The 21,174-nt window shown below is 53.7% G+C and overlaps 1 protein-coding gene across 10 annotated transcripts in view; it reads right to left on the bottom strand.

The window, feature by feature from the left end:
- Positions 1 to 9,017: 9,017 nt before the first annotated feature.
- The window catches only part of BANP (BTG3 associated nuclear protein), a 102,799-nt gene continuing 90,642 nt past the window's right edge, over positions 9,018 to 21,174 (bottom strand). For 8 of the 10 annotated variants that reach the window (XM_024735537.1, XM_024735540.1, XM_024735542.1 and 5 more), the window contains 2 exons: positions 16,586 to 16,729; positions 13,120 to 13,741 (listed from right to left, as the gene is read on the bottom strand). In XM_024735537.1, coding sequence (XP_024591305.1) covers positions 13,670 to 13,741; positions 16,586 to 16,729 — 216 coding nt within the window. In that variant the 3' untranslated portion in view covers positions 13,120 to 13,669. Of the gene's footprint in view, positions 9,660 to 13,119; positions 13,742 to 16,585; positions 16,730 to 21,174 lie in introns of those variants that run through there. The other 2 variants (XR_003001891.1, XM_024735541.1) reach the window with 2 other exon arrangements.

The following is a 21,174-nucleotide window of genomic DNA, read 5'->3' as shown; positions in this document are numbered from 1 at the left end:
TCACACCCAGAGGTCCTCTCAGGGAGCAGGGCCAGCACAGTCCCCCAGGGGACAGTGCACAGGGAATGAGCTGAAGACCAGCCTTGCCGCCCACATCCCAGGCCAGACCCCTCGTCCCTCCCTCTGGGCTCCTCAGCCACCAGCTCCCTCGAATCGGGGAGCTGGTGGCTAGATGGAGAATAAATCCAGGTTTCGTGAGGCCAAGAGCTTACGCAACTTTGTGGAGTCCTTTTCAGGAAAAGCAGTACAAAGTCACGGACACCAGACCGGCACAGTGGTGAACACTTGGTTCCTGCTCTGCCGGTGCCGCAGCGGTGGCGGCATCCCCACGTCACCACTGGGTGTGTCGGGCCCGGGGGCGCTCAGACTCCCCCGGGCGCCGCCCCTATCTACACCCAGGACGGCTAGCAGTGCTCAGTTCTACTAGAAGAGACAGCAAACCCGTCAACACACCCCACTAAACCCAGACGCTCCGTATCCCCCGCCTGCTGCCCCAGAACAGGCCCCAGACGAGCCGGAGCCACCGCAGCGCCCGTGCCAGGAGGGGAGGGGTGATGGGGGGTCGCGCCGGTGGTCATAACCAAATGCAGCTACGACGTCCCTGTGCAAACTTTACGGAAGGTCACGGCCATGGGAGTGCATGGCGAGGGCCCCTCCCCGGGCCCCAGGAGGCTGGAACTGGGGTGGGGGTAGAGGGCCCCAGTGGGCACCTCCCAGGGTCAGGCAGGGGCTCAGGTCCGGCCAGGCAGCAGGGGCGGCTGCAGCCAGTCCTCCCGGCTCTGCCCACTTGGGCTTGCAGCCTGGTTCCAGGGTGGCGCAGCAGCCGACTCCTACGGGAACCTCAGGCCGCCCACCATCCCCCCACTCCCGGCTTCCTCTGGGCATCACGGCCCCTCGGCCCCCTGCCCGTCCTCCCGAGAGGGCAGCTGACCTAGAAACGCAGCCTGGGCGTATGGGTCCTACGGCCTCATGGAACGAAGCCAGTGGTAAAGCAACACGACCAGGACAGTCACGACCACCGCCTGGCAGCTGTGCCCCCAGCAGTGACCCTCACTCCTGGCATCTGCCGGCAACGCTCGGATCCAGGTTTCTCTGGGCGAATCTCACTCCTTGTAGAGCCAGCCAGGGGCCGCCCGCTCCCCCGGGGCCGCGGCATGTGGGTTTCCAGGGAGGGAGCAGCGAGGGCAGGTGGACGGCAGGCTCTGTGTGCTCTGGCACCGTCCTAGAAAGCGGGAAGCGTGGGTGAGTGGTCTTTGACGCTGTTGGAAGGGGAACCAGAGCCTGACCCATTTCCACGTTTTCTGGCAGAGAAAATGGACAGAGAAGAGGCACGGCTCGCACAGGCCCTGCTCAGTCTGTTATTCCATCGGACTGGCAGGGCGGCCGCCGACTCCTTCCCGTAAACCAGCTGCTGGCCGCTGCCCCCAACTCCGCTCTGGAGGGTCGCCAGCCTTCTCAAAAGCCCCTGGGCGCCTGGCACGCGTCCCGTACTCTGGGTGTGTGTGTGTGGGGGGGTCACTGAGAAACCTCAAGGCTGACCGACCAGCCCTGCGCCCGAGCAGGGGCCGCTGGGGGCTCTGCTCCGACCCCTCCTCCCGGCGCCCACGGTCAAGGACAGGAACAGGCTTCCCGAGTTGGCCACCTCTGGACGCGGCAGGAGGAGCTCCCCCCAGCTCCTGTGTGTGTGGAGCTGGGCCCTTCACTACCCTCCACCTGGCACAGTCCGGAAAGCGGAACCCAGGACAGGGTTACTGCCCGGTGACTTCAAGTGGCTGGGCCGTGTGGGGTGGTGGGGGACAGACCCTTCTGAAAACGAGACTCACTGGGGGGCTGAGAGGAGGCCCATCCAGGTGAGGAGGGGTCCGAGCTCTAAGCCCACGCAGGCCAGGCCAGAGCGGCAGCCTCCGAACTTCCTGACATGTTCATTTGTGCTGCAACCAGAGGATGTGTGTGGGAGGGAACGGGAGCGGCCGGGGTTGGGTAGGGGGGGACACTTTCAAGGAAGATACGTGCGCCCCGAGCCACGGCCACACCAGAGCACGTGCTGACACCAGACCACGTACAGCCCACCTCAGGAGACCAGGACAGCTGGCCAGAGGACTAACCCTCCGGGAGGCCCTGGGAAAGCAGGTTGGGGTATGGGGCGTGGGGAGCGGGGCCAGAATGTGGGGCGGTGAGAGGCGGGGGTCAGGTCAGGGGCCGGGTGCTCTCTGGGCCTGCTTCCTCCTCGCCTGGCTGAGATGGGGGGTGATTTTAATGCACAGTCAGGATTCCGTGGGAAGCAGCACAGAGAGCGCTCAGCACATCTGAGGCTCTGAGGCTCTGAGGCTGAGTCCCGGTGGCTGACCTGACCCCACGGTCACCTCCAGTTCGGAGCCCCACGCAGACACTGAGAGTGTGGGTTTCTAGCTGTGCTCCAACACTTGCTTGGCGGTGACCCCTGTGCTCGCTTCCCTTGATGAAACAGTGAGGCTTTGCCAGCAGTGAGGGCGGGAGGAGCTGGAACAGGCCGGGGAGGGGAGAGTGGGCTCGCCAGGCAGAATCACGCGGCCCCTGGGAAGCGCAGGGTGCTCCCCCGCTGATCTGTGCAGGTAGGCGAACACTGGGATTTTCTGTGTGGGCTTTTGCTAGATGAGTAGGAGTTCAAGCGGGTTGAGGAGGGAAGAGAGGGCGTGAGGGGCGAGGCGGTCAGCGGGTTATGGCTCCCGACTGGGTGAAGGATTCTTGGGCTCAGGAGGCCAGGGGAGGGGGCCAAAGCCCAGGAGACTCCAGGGCCAGGGCAACAGGGCGCCTTGTCACCCACCAATGGGGACAGGTCTCCCTCGGGAGGTTTGTGATTTTCCCCCGTAAACATCGTATGAATCTTTGATTGGATTTATTTCTTGATATTTTACGGCTACTTTAATGAAGTCTTCTTACAGTTTCATTTTCACGTGACTGCTGATGGAATGTAGAAATGCAGGAACACTCTGTACAGGAAGTCCCCTCCATAAAGCTTCAAGTTGTGAATTTTCAGAGATGCAAACATGCCCCTGTACGCCAGCTGTTGTACCGTACTACTGTACTTTTCAAGGTACTGTACTGTAAAACTAAAGACCTTTTATTTTTTGTGCTTGTTTTTTATGTATTATTTGTGTGAAGAGTATTATAAACCTATCACAGTGGAGTACTACGTAGCCGATTGCGTTAGTTGGGCACCTAGGCTAATGTGTTGTACTTATGAACGTGCTCTCAGAAGGGAACTCGTTCGTATGTAGAGACTTGGTTTTGACTCCAAACCTTGCTAAGCTAACAGCTGCGATAACCTGTCTTTGGAAATTGTTTGGAATTTTCTAGAACACAACGGCATCACCTCAAATAATGACGGCTTTGTCTCTCCCTTTCCACTGCTGAAGTCTTGTTTCCTTCTCCCCCACGGCTTGGAAGGCCTTCAGCTCAACGCTGAACCGAGTTCCTGGGGTCAACGGTGAGCCTGCTGCCGGCCGGCCGGGCTTTGTGGAAAGCCTTGAGCAAGGTGAGGAAGTTCCCTCTTATTTCTAGAATGCTGTCTTGGGTTTTTTTGGGTTTTTTTAACATTTTGAATAGAGGCTGAATTTTTTTTAAAGGCTGGCTCTGCTTCTGTGGAGCTAATCGTGTGACTTTCCCCCTTAATCTCTAAATGTGTTGTGTCACAAACCAGGCTGCACTCCTGAGCTAAAAACACATGGGCACCAAGAAAACCTGAAGGATTTATTGTGTTCACGCTTGTGAATTCACGTATTTCGTTTAGGGAGCTCAGCCCGGTTCCTAGAAATAAAATAAAACCTCAAGCCCGATGTGTTTCTCGGTACCCGCAAGTCAGTCAGCAAATGGTCTCCTGTGTGTACTTTGCATTGCCAGATTTGATCTGCTAATATTTTGCGTAGAATTTTTTTTCTCTGAGTAAGATTGGTCTGTAATTTTCTGTCCCTACTTATCTTCTTAGGTTTTGATGCCAAAGCTATCTGAGCCTCATAAACTGAGCTGAGAAACGTTCCGTCTCTGTTTTCTGAAGGAGTCTGAGAAAGGCTGGGCTAAGTCCTTCTTTGAGGGTTTAGTACACCATTCTTCATTCTATTTTCTTCTACTCTATTTTCCAGTTCACCAAGGATCTCAGCTCTGCCTAATCTGCCACGATACCTACATCCTGAATTCGCAATTTTGATTATTCTATGAAAGTCGTACAATGACGCTTTTGTACTTCGAGAAAGTTTTCAGGTCACTGTTTCAATTCTCAGTGGTCCTCTCTCTGAACATCGTAAGCAGACCGTGTGAGAGCCTGGGATAAGTCCGACACCCGTGGTCCGCTGTTTATGTTGGTTCCGCCTGTGCTGCCTTCTCTCTCGTTTGCTTATTCCTGATTGTGTGCTGGGTAGTGAGTGTGCATGACTGCTTGTGGACTGAATTCCATGCTATCTTCCTTTCACAAGGATCGTGTTTGCTTCACCCGGCAGTGGGGACACAGCAGTGCAAGACCTCGGCAGCCCAGCGTCTGTACCCCAAGAGGAGCCCCCGTCCTGTGCCCCCTTCTTTCTTGCCTTCTTTCGGAGCCATTGGGTACTTTTCCTCACAGCAACCTCCCCCCTATTTGTCTAGAAGCTACAGATACTGTTCCTAGTCTTTTAATGGATAAGGAAGGACAACTTAACGGCCTGAAGCCCAAACTACTAGCTCTCTACCATCTTCCCGAATACTCCCTTCATCACACACTACTTCTGTTTCTTTCTTTGTAAGCCCCACAGACATTACTTTCTCCTACGCAGCCGGTTTTCCGGACAACTCACATTCACCACTTTCTCTGTGCTTCCTTCCTCCCCGAGTCTCAGATCCTCCATCTGGCACAACCTGCCTTCCGCCAGAAGCGTAGGTTTTAAGACGTTCTAGTGCGGGCCTACCGGCAGCAAACTCTGGCCCTTTGTGTGTCTTATTTAGAAAGAAGAAGAAGAAAAAAAAAAGCTTTCAGGGTGAAGAGTGACTAGGAAACATACAAATCACGGCACACCTTCGCACAGCGCCAGCGCACCCAGATTAAGACACGCGGAGATGCCAGCCCCCCGGCCGCCCGCCTCACCACTGCCCCTTCCTCCCTGGATGATTCTAACGCCAGGGAGGAAGGAGGCTCGTCCTGCCCCTCTTGAAATGGGCATAAACAGGGTCACAGTCCTGCTTCTGGCCCCACCCGTCGGTGTGACGGCAGGACTCCATCCACTCCCGCGACTGTTGGCGTCCCGTGGGAAGGGCAGGCCACGGGAGGCACCCCGTGCTGCTGTGAAGGCTGCTGGACCACCCGCCCCGGGGCGCTCTCCCCAGTAGGGAGTCTGCGTGCTTCCGCCCAGCCCCACCCCCGCCTCGCGGGATGCCCCACCCGCACACCCCTCAAGGTCGCTAGTCTTTCGGATCCTGGTGATTCTGGAGCCTTCTCATGGTGGTTTTGACTTGACCACTGGAGAACTTTCTCAGACGTTCGTTGGCCATCCGGAGGTCCTCTTGCTGTGGTCTGTTCATGCGCGCATGTCTTTTGCCTTTCTTCCGGCGAGTAGCATGGGGGCAAAACTCACTAATCATTAATAATTCAGCCGCGATGAATGAATGACCGTTATAAACCCCGCTTCTGCAAAGGATCAGATGGTTTCCCTCCTCCACCCCATCCCTCTTCCCCCGTCTCCCTAGGGGCACCCGCGCTTTGTCCATTTCAACGTGGACTTGTCTGTCTCTATTCCCTTCCTGGTAATAAGAAAGCTGATTATCTTACAGGTCCAGATTATGTCCCTTATTGGCTAGAAAGGGGGCAAACACCTACCCCACTCGTGGCTGCTGGGGTCAATGCTGCTCATACAAGATGGAACGTGAGCCTCTTTTTTTGTTCTGTGCAGGAGTTTATAAAGACTGCTGTTCTTCCGCAAACATTTCCGAGCACTTAACGGTGAAGTCATCTGAGCCTGGAATTTTCCTTGTGACAAGTTTTTAAGTTATAGGTAAGATTTCGTAAGGATAGGCGCTATTAAGAGCGCCATCAGGGGCAGTATAGGAGTTCCCAGGGCTCATCCCCTCCCAGGAATGTCCCTTTGAACAACCATCCACATGTGAAAATGCTTCCCAAGAGCTAAGGACTCCAGGTGAGGGATTACAGCACATGGGTGGAGCAGAGAAATAAGACAAGACACAACGAGGAGGGTAGAAAAGACAGTTTCACATTACCCATCCCCGCCTCCCCTCCCCCAGGCATAGGCTGTCCAGCAGAGAGACACCCTCCCCACTGGGGAGGGCGAGTGACATGAGCGTCCAACTTTACCCTGGACTCTAGCACCCGCAGGTGGCTGCAGGTGTCCGGCTTGCCCCAGGGAACCCAGGCACCAGGCCTGCCCACCGGCTGACCAGGTAGCAGCAGGAAGCTGCCCAAGGACTCCAGCAGCGAGCCCATCTACGGACACCATCCCATCACCCACCCGGGTTCCTGGATGGGCCGACTGATGAAGGACTTTCCCTGCCAAACCCTGTCTGTATAGTTGGAACAGGTGCCTACTTCTTCTAATGTTCAGACACCAACACAAGGCCACGAGATCACGAATAATCAAGGAAACAAGACACACAAAAGGGAACTAATACATCCAAAAAAAAAAAAAATCTTTATAAGAAAGAAAGGGAACTAATGAAACTACAACACCAAAAAATGGAGATCTATGAAATGTCTGACAGAGAATTCAGAAAAATCCTCTTAAAGAAATTTAGTGAGCTACAAGAAAACATAGATAGACAACTAAATGGAATTAGTAAAACAATGCGTGAACAAAATGAGAAGTTCAACAGAGAAACAGAAAACAAACACACACCAGCCCTCCACCCCCAGAAACCCTAAAGTTTAAGAATACAGCGACTGAAACGAAGAATCTGATAGAGCGGTCCAACAGCACAAAGGATCTGTGAACCAGAAGGCAGCCCACTTGAAACCATCCAGCCAGAGGCGCAGAAAGAAAAAAAGAGTGAAGAAAACAGGTGTGAACTATAGGACACGGTTAAAAGAAACAGTGGGTACAATACTGGAACCCCAGAAGGAGAGAAATAATGGCAGAACTTCCCAAAGCTGGAGGGGAGATTCAGACCTCCACGTTCCTAAAGCTCAGAGATCGCCCTAAAATTTCAACCCCAAACTATCTTCTCCAGGACACAGTACAATAGAACTGTGTAAAATGAAAGCCAAGGGGAGAGTTTTACAAGCAGCAAGAGAAAAAAGAATTCCTCACATACAAGGGAAGCCCCGTGAGGCTATTAGTGGGTTTCTCGGCAGCAGCTATGCAGGCCAGTGGGATGATATATTAGAAATGCTGCCAACAAAGAACACCCAGCACAGCCGTCCTTCCGAAATGAAGGGGAGATAAAAGTCTCTTCCGAAGAAATAAAAGCTGAGGGAGCTCCTCACCACTGGATCTGCCTTACAAGAAATGCTGTAAAAAGTTCTTCATGCTGAAATGAAAGGATGCTCATCAGTAGCATAAAAGCACAAGAAAATATAAAACACGCCAGCAAAGGCAAGTATACAGTCAAACTCAGAACACTCTAACACTGCAATGTGGGGGTGTGCTAATCACTGAACTCTAGTATAAAAGTTAAAGGGCCAAAGTATTAAAAATGACCTATAGCTGCAATTAATTTGTCAATGGATACACACAAGGATACACAAGGTAAAAAGGTGTAAATTGTGACTTCAAAAAGATAAAATGGTCACTTCGTTATAAAGCAGAAACTAACACACCATCGTAAAGCAACTAGACCCCAATAAAGGTATTTTTTAAAAAAAGAAATAAAAGATAAAATGGGAGGGTTAAAAGGTAGAGTTTTTGTATATGGTCAAAGTTGGTGTCAGCTTTAAAAGGACTGTTGTTAAACCTACAGGGGATACACAAAAGATGAAGAAAACGGAATCAAAGCACACAGTACAGAAATCATCAATTCACAAAGGAAGACAGCAAGAAAGGAACAAGGGAACTACAAAACATTAAGAAAACAATAAGATGGCATTAGTAATTCTTCATTTATCAATAATAACTCTAAATGCAAATGGATTAATTCTCCAATCAAAAGTCACGGAGTGGCTGAACAATAAAAAAACAAGCCCCAAATGTGTGTTGTCTAAAAAGAGACTCACTTCAGCTTTGAGGACACACACAGGCTCCAAGTGAAGGGATGGAAACGATATTACACACAAACAGGGAACAAAAGACAGCAGGGGTAACTATACTTACATTTTTAAAAAGTTTTGACTTTGAGTCAAAACTGTAACAAGACACAAATAAGGTCATTAAATAACGATAAAAGGGTCAATTCATCCATTTATCAAAAGGACGTAACAATTGTAAATGTATAAAGTACTCATGGTGCTGATATATATTTTTTAATAAATTTATTTATTTGTTTGTTTGTGGCTGCATTGGGTCTTTGTTGCTGCACACAGGCTTTCTCTAGTTGCAGCGAGCGGGGGCTACTCTTCGTTGGCGGTGCGTGGGCTTCTCATTGCACTGCCTTCTCTCGTTGCGGAGCACGGGCTCTAGGCGTGCAGGCCTCAGTAGTTGTGGCTCGCGGGCTGTAGAGCGCAGGCTCAGTAGTTGTGGCGCACGGGCTTAGCTGCTCCGCGGCATGTGGGGCCTTCCGGACCAGGGCTTGAACCTGTGTCCCCTGCATTAGCAGGCGGGTTCTTAACCACTGCACCACCAGGGGAGCCCGGTGCTGATATTTTAAAAAGATAAAATTGACAAACATTTAGCTAGACCAGCTAAGAAAAAAAAAGAAGATTCAAATAAATAAAATCAGAAATATGAGGAGACATCCAACTGACACCACAGAAATACAAGGGATTGTAAAAGACTACTATGAACAATTACACGCCAACAAACTGGATAACCTAGAAGAAATGGATAAATTCCTAGAAACATACAACCTACCAAGGCTGAATCATGAAGAAATAGAAAACCTGAACAGACCAATACAAGTAAAGAGATTGAGTCAGTAATCAAAACTTTCCAACACAGAAAAGCCCAGGACCAGATGGCTTCACTGGTGAATTCTACCAAACCTGCAAAGAAAAATTAATGTCAATCCTTCTCAAACGCTTCCAAAAAACTGAAGAAGGGATATTCCCAAACTCGTTTGCAAGGCCAGCATTACCCTGATACCAAAGCCAAAGATACCACAAGGAGAGAGAACTACAGACCAATATCCCTGATGAATATGGATGCAAAATTCTCAACAAAATTCTAGCAAACCAAATTCACTAGCACATGAAAAGGGCCATACACCATGACAGTGATCCCTGGGATGCAAGGATGGTTCAACATACACAAACCTATAAATGTAATACACCATATTAGGAGAATACAGATAAAAATCATACCATCTCAATAGATGCAGAAAAAGCATTTGAAAACTAGAATATCCTTTCACAATAAAAACTCTCAACAAATAGTTATAAAAGGAACATACTTCAACATAATAAAAGCCATATATGACAAACCCATAGCTAACATCATACTCAATGGTGTAAAGTTGAAAGCGTTTCCTCTAAGATCAGGAACAGGACAAGACAAGGGTGCCCACTCTCACCATTTCTCCTCGATCTAGTATTGGAGGTTCCAGTCAGAACAATTAGGCTAGGGGGAAAAAAAAAAAAAGACATCCAAGTCAGAAAGGAATAAGTTAGTCTCTGCCTGCAGATAATATGATCTTATATATAGAAAATCCTAAAGGCGCCACCAAAAAACTGTTAAAACTAATAAACAAATTCAGTACAGTTACAGGATACAAAATTAACATACAAAAATCAGTTGTTTCTGTTTCTGTACACTAACAATGAACTATATGAAAGAGAAACAAATAAAACAATCTCAATTACAATAGCATCAAAAACAATAACTTATTTAGGAATAAATTTAACTAAGTAAGTGAAAGTTCTGTACATTGAAAAATTATAAGACATTGATGAAGGAAACTCAAGACACAAACAATTGGAAAAAATATCCTGTGTACATGGATTGGAAAAAGTAATATGGTTAAAATGTCTATACTACACAAAGCCATCTACAGATTCAATGCAATCCCTATCAAAATTCCAATAGCATTTTTCACAGAAATAGAAAAAACAATCCTGAAATTCTTATGGAACCACGAAAGACCCGAATAGCCAAAGCATACTTGAGGAAGAAGAACAAAGCTGGAGGTATCATGCTTCCTGATTTCAAACTATATCACAAGGCTATAGTAATCAAAACAGTATGGTACTGCCATAAAAACAGACACAGACCAATGAAAGAAAATCAACATCCCAGAAATCAACCCACACATATACAGTCAACTTGTATTTAACAAAGGAACCAAGAATATTCAATGGGGAAAGAACAGTGTCCTCAATACATGGTGTTGGGAAAACTGGATAATAACATGCAAAAGAACGAAATTGGACCCCTATCTTACACAACTCACAAAAATTAACTCAAAAGGGATTTAACACTTAAATGTGAGACCTGAAACCATAAAACTCGTAAAAGAAAACAGAGAAAAAGCTCCTTGACATTGGTCTTGGCAACAGTTTTTTGGATATGACACCTAAAGCACAAGCAACAAAAGAAAAAATAAACAAGTGAGGCTACATCTAACTAAAACACTTCTGCACAGCAAAAGAAATAATCAACAAAGTAAAAATGCAACCTACAGAAGGGAGAAAATATCTGCAGACCATCCATCTGATAAGGGGCTAATATACAAAATATATAAGGAATTCACATAACAGCAAAAAAAGAAATAAATCAATTGGAAAATGGGCAAAGGACTGGAATAGATACTTTTCTGAAGAAGACACACATATGGCCAACAGGCACATAAAAAGAGGCTCAACATCGCTAATTATTAGGGAAATGCAGATCAAAACCACAATGAGCTATCCCTTCACACCTATCAGAACAGCTATTATGAAAAAGACAGAAAATAATAAGTGCTGGCAAGGATGTGGAGAAAAGGGAATCTTTGTGCACTGTTGGTGGGAATGTAAATTGGCACAGCCATGATGGGAAACAGTATGGAGGGTCCTCAAAAAAATTAAAAATAGAGCTACCATATGATCCAGCAATTCCACTTCTGGGAATATATCTGAAGGAAATATAAATTTTTCTCTAAGCACACCTTTCGATGTATTCCATGAGTTTTGATATGTTGACCTGTCGTATTTAATTGTCAATTAGAAATACTTTTCCACTCTGATCTCTAATTTGACCTTCTTCCTGGTCTGGTGTGTGGGTGACTTGAATAAAGTTCAAAAGAGCAGGTGGGAAGAACAGAAAGCATGGCCCGTGAACGCCGTATTCCGTGTTGTACACATCGATTAGGTCAAGTGCACTAATCACGCCGTTTGGACGTCCCACACCTTACCGACTTTTTTTTCTGTGCTGTGTTTTTTTTTTTTTTTTTTTTTGGCTGTACGTGGGCCTCTCACTGCTGTGGCCTCTCCCGTGGCAGAGCACAGGCTCCGGACGCGCAGGCTCAGCGGCCATGGCTCACGGGCCCAGCCGCTCCGTGGCATGTGGGATCTTCCCAGACTGGGGCACGAACCTTTGTCCCCTGCGGCAGGCAGTCTCTCAACCACTGCGCCACCAGGGAAGCCCATAAATATTGATGCCTTACAATTGTACAGCATCTTGATTCTTTCTCTCCAGGGCAAGGAAAGGGGGCTTTACAACGACTTAGCTCCTTTCCTGCCTGCCCCAACCTTCAGAGCAATGTTTTCCAACATTTTATCGTGAGGCAGTTTACACGGAGTACTAGATACACCTCCTCGTTGTTGTATTTGCTCCCCCGCCCCCCAACCTTCTGCTCTCAGAATCTCCTCCTGGGTCCATATTCCTGCTCTTGAAGAAAATGTCTTACAACTTCCTTTATAGGATGGAATCGTCTGCAGGTGACACCCTCTTTTTTGTTCCTGTTTTTTTAAATGTTGCCCAATTCTTTATTTTTAATAACCTTGAGATATAATTCATATCCCCAAAGCTTCACCCCTTCTAGTGTGACTTCTAGTGGATCTACAGAGTTGGGCCAGCAGCACCACTAATTCCAGAACATCTTCGTCCTCTCCAGAAGAATCCGTATTTGCCGTATCAGTCACTCCCTACCTGCCCTCCCCCAGCCCAGGCCACTGCTCATCTGCTCTGTCTCCACGGATTTGCCCATTCCGGACGTTTCACATAGATACAACCACATAGTATGCGGGCTATTGGGTCTGGCTTCTCTCACTCAGCACGTGTTCAAGGTTCATCCACCTTGAAACCTGTGTCAGTGCCTCCTTCCTTTTACGGCTGACCTACAGGGCTGCTGGGTCGGTGGGCCCCATTTTGTAGGCTGTTCCCAGCCTCCGGCTATCGTGAAAAGTGCCGCTATGAACGTTCAAGTGCACATTTACGTGTGGACATACGGTTTCGATTCTCCTGGGCGTACACCTCAGAGCAGAGCTCTGGGCCAGATGCCAACTGTCACCGGCGTTCTTGAACAGCGGTTCTACTAAAGACCCGACTGCGTGCAGAGCGTTTTTCCCATCGCGCCTCTGCTTCTGATGTGCCCTCCCCTCCTGAGGGTGGTCCGTCCTTCCTCTCTGGCTGCTTCTGGGTTATGCTTGTCTTCGACGTTCTGCGTGTGTCCAGGCACGGCCTCCTCTGTATTTCTACGTGAGATCTGTTCCGCCTCCCCAATCCTTTACGTGTCATCTTCCTTCTATTCTCTCCTTCTGGGATTCCAGACACACGTTAATTAGACCATCAATACGGCATGCTCCTTCAGACACGACTTTCTCTAAAGACCCCCCAGAGCTGGGACTTTCTGGGGCTGGAAGAGGCCACGCCATTCAACAGCGCAGCTTACTCGTGGGAGCACCCCAATTCTGAAGGCTCACGCTGCCTCGAGGGACACCGTGCCTGGAGACACTCCATCGTGCAGCCCCCCGCACCCCAGGCTCCGTCACAGGACTGCCGGGACAGCCACGCCCCTTCCTCTGGAAGGGCCCACACAGCTACGTCAGGGCCGCCACAGGCCCAGGGGCCATCTCCTAAGAGGAAACAACGTGACAGCCGCCGTGGTCATAAATCCATTTTATTCCATTAGAAATGCACAATCACAGTGCTGACAGCACCCCCTAGAAAAGTAGGTAAGCAGCGTTCCCATCAAAATCGTTAGTCTTCTTCTGCAAATACCTATTCTCATCACACTGAGCAGAGCACACAGCAAAAGGCTTCTGCTACTCCACTTTTTTTTCAATTTTGTTTTTTGTTATAAACACCATAGCAAATTAAAAAAGCTGTTTGAACAGAGAAAAATATCATAGTTCTTGATTTCCCGCGTGTACTTAACGCGACCACGCTGTGCTTCCCGCTCCTTCCCCGGACGCGGCGGGGTGATCAAAAGAAACAGGGTCTTCAGGCGGGGGCGGCAGGGGCTACTGTCGTCTTTATTTACCGGGGCGCTCTCCCCGAGGATGAGGCACTCGGATGCACTTGAGCAGAACGTGTGCGGGCCCCCTCCCGTGCGAAGCCGAGGGACGGGTGCGTGTGAACGGTGCGGGTGACCGGAACCAGCGCTGAGCGGTGGCTCTGGCTCGGGCCCTGTCTGGTCGGCGGCCGTCCCCTCACTGGATCTGGATGGCCCCATGCTCCAGCTGCATCTCGGACTGCAGGGTGGGCTGCAGGGCGTCGGCCGCCTGCAAGAGGGGAGAGGGCGCTTTCTATCAAAGGGCCCAGTGTGCGCATCCGGGCCACTCCCTGGTCACGGGCACCAGCGGTTTTCAGGCAGAGTAAACACACACCCGAGCTGGAGGGTGAGGCTGGCGGCCTGAGTGTCGCCCCTGCTCTGGGAGAGGATGCTCCCGGCAGCTGTGACAGATCCAGGGCCACGGTCCGTCTCTGTGGGGCCCTGTCTTGGCCCCTGCTCCCCCCACACCTACCCACCGCCTCCCACATGTGCCCCTCAGCTCCAGCCACCAGCGCTGCGTCCCCATTCCCACTGGCCGTGCACTCCAAGTGATCAGCATATTCACAGTTTTAAGGTAGTTTAAAGGAAAAAAACACCATCTTGGAATAAGTCACTGACCATCCATCTCAGCCACCAAGAATGGGCTCCCAGATGGAGATCACTTGGGGGGGTTTTCAGACTCCCCTAAGCCGCTGGTCAAAGGCAGCACCAGACTCTCAGAGGTGGGCTCCGTGGCTCCGCTGAGGATCTGTAGCTGGAGGGGCCCGGGGGTGGGGTGGGGTGCGGTGGTGCACGGAGGAGGAGGTGGGGAAAGCCACACGGCGGGGGCAGAGTCCTGCGGGGCCAGCGCTCTGCCTACGACTGCAGCTCAAGGGGAAGGCAACACGGCATTTTCGTAGCGGGGGTGGGGTGGTGGGGGCGGTTCCCCACCCATCTGAGGACTCACCACAGGCCTCCTCCGCGCTGTCCCGAGGCCACGAGACGAGCTGGGCTGGGCACTCAGGAGGCCCACACTCTGGTGGGGAGCCCTGCCCTCTCCCCTCATCCTCAAAACGCGGCAGGAGACTGGGGCCCCAGGCAGCAGCGAAGCACAGCACAGCGGAGCGGCGCCAGCACAGACGGGGTGCCCTCTCCCTTGCCCATGGCTGCTCCGGGGAACGGGCCCACCCCTCACACAGCCTCTGGGGCTCGGGGGGCTCGGGGACCTCGGGAGCCAGACCCATCCTTCCCCAAGCACCAGATGAGGAGTATGACCCCGTTCCGAGCAGCAAACTCTGGAAGGAAACCCACAGGAGGGCGGGAGGCCTCCTGCTAATGAAGAGACCATTGGGAGACCCCTCCCTGTGCGTGAGGCGGGCGGGGGCCCAGGGAGGGGCCTGGGCCCCAGGGACCGAGCTCTTCTGCGGGGAAGACACCCCAGAAAGTGCACATGTCCCCCTCTGATCTACTGCTCTGTGTGCTACGTGGTCCCACTGGCGGGAAGTCAGGCGCCGGGAGCTCAGTGGACATGGCTCCCCTCGACAGTGACATCTGCACAAAGACCACAGACCTGGCCCAGGAAGACGTGCCACATGACACGCACCCCAGATTCAAGGCACACACTCTGAGTACCCCCGTGCGTGTGAAGCAGCAATGACATGGCTGTCAGACCCGCCCAGCTCGGACGGAGCCCCAGGGTCCTTCTTTAGGACAGATGTCCCTCGTAAGCTCGTCCACCCCCCCACTCCAAGTTCTGTGGGCTCTCTGTCGGCCTCATGCCCTCTCGGTCAATCTCCAGAGTGGCACATGCCTCTCTGATCACTGCTGCACAAAAGCACAAGTGTCCAGGCCGTGGCTGCTGCCCACATGGCACAGTGGACAGGTCTGGGGAGAGGAGGGGGCTGCACCTTCTCCAGGACACACGTTCCAGATCTCTGGGCCAGGTGGGGACTTGTTGTGAACCAGGGTTAAGTCCCCACAGGACCGCTGATCACCCAGCCAGCCACCTGGTCACCAGGGCCACCTTGGGCCACCTGCCTGGCCCTGCTGAGCCGTGTTCCTCAGCAACTACCAGTGGGAACAGGACACGACACCTAGGACGGCGACCAGCGGAAGCCAGGAGGGGAGGGGGACTGCGTGGAAACTCAGAGCTTTAATTCTAAGCGTCAAGGCCGACGGCAGGATACGCGCAGCTCATCAGTGCTGGGCAGAGGAGGCGGTCCAGGAAGGAGGCAGGGAGGGGCCAACAGGCTGAGGTCACAGCGATGAGAGCGCCCCCGCCCAGAGGCGCTCAGCAGTGAGTCAGTGAGTCAAGCCCACGGCCCGAGGTTTGAGGGCACCCGTGTCACCCTGGCACCAGCAGCCTGAGCTGCTCCAAGGGCACCCTCTCCAGACCGCGCCCTGACAGACCTTGATCACACTGCCCCCAAACAGGCTCAGGCACGAGCACGGGGGCCCAAACCTGGCTCCCCCATACCCAGGGTAGGCCACAATGCTCGCCCAACCAAGCACACCCACTGGGGCCAGAGGTGCGAACGCTTCGAACATCTCGAGCAGCAGCCCCCCTGCCGACCTGACGGCTCAGAAACTGTCCAGATGGAGCCCGAGCGCTGCTTTGCTGGGGCCCCCGGGAGAGCGCAACCGCGAGCAGCATGGGAAGAAGACCGCAGCCCAGCGCAGCAGAGCTCGGCCCACCAGAGGCTGCCACGGGGGAAAAGGGCAGAGGCCACAGGCAAGGGCTGCAAAGGGACTGCCCGTGGCCGGCAGGCGTGCAGACCCTGGGCCGGCCCTGCCCCAGCCCGAGGAACAAGGAGGTCTCAGGTACACTTAATTTGGCCTCTAAATTTATAGGTAAACATTTGCATGAGACAAGAGTTATCTCAAGAAATTGTTTAAGGCTGGTATCTGGGCCAAGAAGTAACCTCTCACCTTTACACTTTCAGGCACTTACAAGACACGGAGTCCCAAGCGAGCGCCTACGTCTACACCATGCACCTCTCATGGATCACTTACCTTCCTCGCGGGAGAAGGCCCAAGTGTGTTCACTACCTGCAGGAGGCCCAGGCCCTGTCCACTTCCCAAAGGGAGGACCCACCTGGGCTGCAGTGGTGTGGTCGGTCACCGGTGCCAGCTGCACGTACTGGACCTGGATGTCGCTGCCCTGGAGCGGCGAGCCGTCCACCCCCGTGGCAGCAGGGTCCGATGAAGCCACGGCTATCAGCTGGGCCCCCTGCAGCACCTGCAGACACAGAGCAGAACCGCGTCAGCACAGAGAGCGCCGGGGGAGTCTGCCCCGTGCTACCTGGACCGCGGAGCGGGGCACCTGCTGACAAGGGTGCGCCGTGTGGACATGCACGGCAGGACCAGGCTGCTCCACTGCAACTGCAAGTCACCTCCCTCAAACATCCAAGTGCTGGATGCAGAGAGGGGCTTTTAGGCCTTACAGGAAAAAATACCCAAAGAGCGAACTGAATGCAGGGATGTGGCCAAGGGCGAGTCTGAGATGGAACAGGAGCTGAAGCACCTGGAGACCTTCCCAGAGTCACCGCTTTCTCAGGTTCATGGAAAGGGGAGCCTGAGGGCAGCCAGGAGGACAGGCAGATGGCCACAGGGCCTCGACTCTGGGGCAAGCAAGACACATTCACTCCGGGGAGAAGCGGCCCCCAGACAGTGGGCCACTAATCGAGTCTGAGAAACAAGCAGAGATGTGCACGTGAGTCACACGGCCCCAGGCTCCAGAGGGAGTCGAGAAGGGCTGTGTGTGGAGAGGACACAAGCTGGAGGGTGAGGCCCAGGTCCCGGGGGAGGATCCGACCAGCCTCCAAGGAGACAAATCACGGATCACGGACCCCTGTCCTGTGCACCATGAACCCACTTGGACTGTGCCTGGAGGGAGGGACAGATGAGGCCCCCATGACGGGCTCTGGGTGACGCCATCACTCACGAGCACCCACACCAGGCCCACCGCGCCCTGCAACAGGCAGGCAGGCGGACTGGTGCCTCGACGCCCCACAGGGAGGATGGCGAGTGGGCGGGGGCCTCCGAGGCTCTGCGTTCACGGGAGTGAGCTGCCATGAGCTGTGGGGCTTTTGCCTTGGGGCTGCACCCCCACCCCCTCAAATTACACGCCCACTGGGCCACCTGCTGGGGGCGCTCATCAGCTGCCCGGGGCGGGGCAGCCGTGGTCGCGCTTCCTGACCAGCCCCCGGCCTCCCACACGGGGTCAGAGCTGAGGGTGCTGAAAACACACTGCAGTCTCAAACGCGATTCGAGTTTTTGATGAGCTGAAGTTCTATCTCTCTAATAACGAATCCATCAGTGGAAGAAAGCAGGAAAATTCGATTTTCAGAATAAAAGACATAAGAAAGTCCTAACTGGTTTTCCTTTTGTGTCTGCGGAAGCCATCTGCAAACACAGTTTCACATCTCATAGCGGCTGGCTCTGCTGGGCAGAGTGACGGCCCAGAGACGGGTATGTCCCAATCCCGGGCCCCGGGACCTGGGCCGTGTGCCCTGACAACAAGGGCACTTTACAGATGGGGCTGAGCCGGCGATCAAGGTGGGAACGGAGTCCTGAAGCATCTGGTGGCCCCGTGTCACACAGGCGGCTCAGAAAGCAGAGAACCTTCCCACGTAACAAAGCGCGGACACCACGCAGATTTGGAAGATGGAGCAGGGGCCACCAGCCAAGGAATGCAGCACCTCTGTCTCCCCGGGATTCTCCAGAGGGAACCAGCCCTGTGACCCCTAAACTTCAGCCAGCAAGGCCCGTGCTGGACTCATGACCTCCAGACTGTGAGAGGACAAACTTGCGCATACTCCACCAGGTGTGGTCACGTGTCCCCGCAGACACAGCCCACGTGGATGGCCACGCTCATCTCCTTGGCTTCCTCCTTCCAGGCGGGAACCAGCTTCTAGGTCCCCAAAGAGCTGACCTGACAACAATGGCTCTCTGTAAAACACCACTCTGTCCTGTATTAACTGCTTGTACTAATGAGCTCACGAGAGGTTTTAAAAAATTGGAGAAAACCGACATCCCCTCTATTATTCATTTTCTCTTCCCCAGAACTTACCCACCACCAGATCATTCATGGTCAGAAAGACAGGCATGGGCCTGCCCAGTTCTGCAGCTCTGCCACCCGGTCGCCAGGGAGCAGCCACCCCCTGGACCCCGTGGGGACGAGCAGCCTCGGGCAGCAGCCGGTGTGGCCCCAGCAGGGCAGAGGGCAGCGGAGCTCAGGGGCCACCCACACTCAAAGCCCAGCGCCCCCTCCCCAGAAGGCCAGGAGCGCCTCTGCTGGGGTTCAGTCACCCTCGTGGCTTTTTACGAAAGCACAGCACGTCCCAGGAGGGCCTCCCGCCTACACACTCCCAGCAGGGACAGAAAGTCAAAGGATCCAAGCTGGGAAGCCAGCAGGACCTGAAGACAGGGGGACAGGAAGCTGAGTTTAGTCATTTTCCCAAAAAGAGCAAAAAGTCAAAAGCCCACCCAAAATCAGAGCCACGACAAGCTTCCTTACTCTGAGCAAACCGAACAGACGGGCCTGTTCCTATTCTCACAAACTACGTGTCAGGACTAGGGCCCCCGGGGGTGACCTCCATGGGGGCGGCTCTGCCAGCCGGGCCGGCAGTCCCCCGCCCCCCGGCGCACCCACTCCCCACTGGCCCGCGCCCCAGCCGCCTGCTTGGCCGTCCAGGCTGCTGGACCACCGCCCCCTCTCCACTGCTGATCTCCCCTCCCCTAAGGAAGGGGCCGGCAGCGGGGACCAGGGACTCCCGCGCCCCTGAGGACGGGGCCGGCAGTGGAGACCAGGGACTCGCGCGTCCCTGAGGACGGGGCCGGCAGCGGGGACCAGGGACTCCCACGTCCCTGAGGAAGGGGCCGGGAGCGGGGACCAGGGAGCGTCCCCGAGGACGGGGCCGGCAGCGGGGACCAGGGACTCCCACGTCCCTGAGGAAGGGGCCGGCAGCGGGGACCAGGGCCTCCCGCGCCCCCGGGCCCCTCTGAGCCCTGGCTGCCTCGGCCACTGTGCACCTGTGACTCCAGACTCAGCTCATCCCACGCAACGGGAACAGGGGCTCCACGATGACACGGGTGGGAGGGGTCTCTTCTGTTCACTGCCGGATCCCCATCGTCCAGCAGTGTACCTGACGCTCAGTAACTATTTCTGAACTAAGTGAAGACCATGCCGATGTGGACGAGGAAAGAGAACGAGGAACAGGGGGGGAGTGGAGCAGAGCTGGTCCCGAAGCCCCACACTCAGAAGCGTGTCCGCACGCCCTTCGCCCTGGCTCTCTTGTGGTCCACTCTGCCCCGAGCCTGGCAGCTCTGGGGGAACCTAAGAGACTCAAACAAAAAGCTTTCAGAAGAAAACAGGAGGAAGGAGGGGTTGAGTGTTAAGGAGAGACCTTGTCAGCTGGAGGATACAGGCTGGTTACGATGCCTTTCTCGCCAAGAGTGACAGCTCTGGAGCTGTGAGCGGGGAAGAGGCAGGAAGAAACACACAAGCCAGGCTCACTGCCCGCCTGCTCCATCCACCCACCCAGGGCCTAGGGGCCAGACATAAGGCCAAGCCCCTGGCACCCTGTGAAGATACGCATGCACATCCCCGAGCCGGGCCCTGGAAAGGCAAGGTCAGGCTAGGGCATCTGGATCTCCAGGCTGGTCCTGCATCAAAGCCGGACACCGAGAACCCAAGGAGCGGGTACGCACACGTGCTCTGCAAACCTCAGAGCACCAACCGAAGGCCGGCGCAGCACAGAGGGCTCAGCGCAGTCCTCGCTCATGGTGGGCGTGGCGGGGGTGGTGGTGCGCGGAGCACAGACACATTACACTGTGAGATTACAGCGAGCAGCTGACGGAGGCAGACAGAACGTACGAAACGGACGTTGGCTTTTTCTCTCAGTCTGAATCTAGCCATGTAAACCGTCTCGAGGTAACTAAAAGGCCTCTAATGACCAAATCCCGGCGAGCGGCTGGCCTTCACCAGACACTCCCCAGCACCCGCTGCCCACGCGCGCGGAGCCCCCCACGCTGCTCCCTCAGTTAAGGACCCACTGCGTGCGAGACACTGTGGGCAGGACGCGACCCCAAGGAGCCTACATTCTGGAACGGTCCCCGGGCTGTGAAGGGAAATGACTGCTTCTCAGGAGGAGCAGATGAGAACCGGTTGGCGTCCAGATACGCAGCTGGGGGGACCTGGGCCCAGAAGGCCTGGGGACGGCTAGGGAGAGAGCTGGGGGAGGTGCCACAGAGGAGGGTGTCACTGAGGGCCGAGGCCGGGGGACACAAGCTGCGAGGCTGTAGCCCGTGCTCCCGTCACAACCTCACCCCCGCCTGCAGGTCCTGGACTCGACTACAAATGTTAACTATTGCAACGTCGTCACAGTTTCGTCACTGTTGTACACGGTGAATTTAAAGTCAAATCTAAGACTATCTTTTAATGGAACTTATGAAGTCGTGGAACCTATTTCCGAGTTCGGCCTGCCCTCTGGTTCTGGTGAAGAGCCACCACTCCCTACAAATGCAGGTGTGCCGTGCACTACGAGTGATCACTCCCAGCCTGGGGGTAAATAAAACGCAGGAAAGTATTCTTAACTGGGAGTTCGTTCAAAATGCCGTGGCCTTTCAACGCTTCCACACCGGTTTGGTCTTGATAAGCGACTCAGGAATGAGTTGAACACT

Source organism: Neophocaena asiaeorientalis, unplaced genomic scaffold (genome assembly GCF_003031525.2).
Source record: "Neophocaena asiaeorientalis asiaeorientalis breed wild unplaced genomic scaffold, Neophocaena_asiaeorientalis_V1.1 scaffold40, whole genome shotgun sequence".
NCBI lineage: Eukaryota > Metazoa > Chordata > Mammalia > Artiodactyla > Phocoenidae > Neophocaena > Neophocaena asiaeorientalis.
The sequence above is the reverse complement of the archived record's forward strand: the minus strand, read 5'-3'. Positions and strand labels throughout refer to the sequence as shown.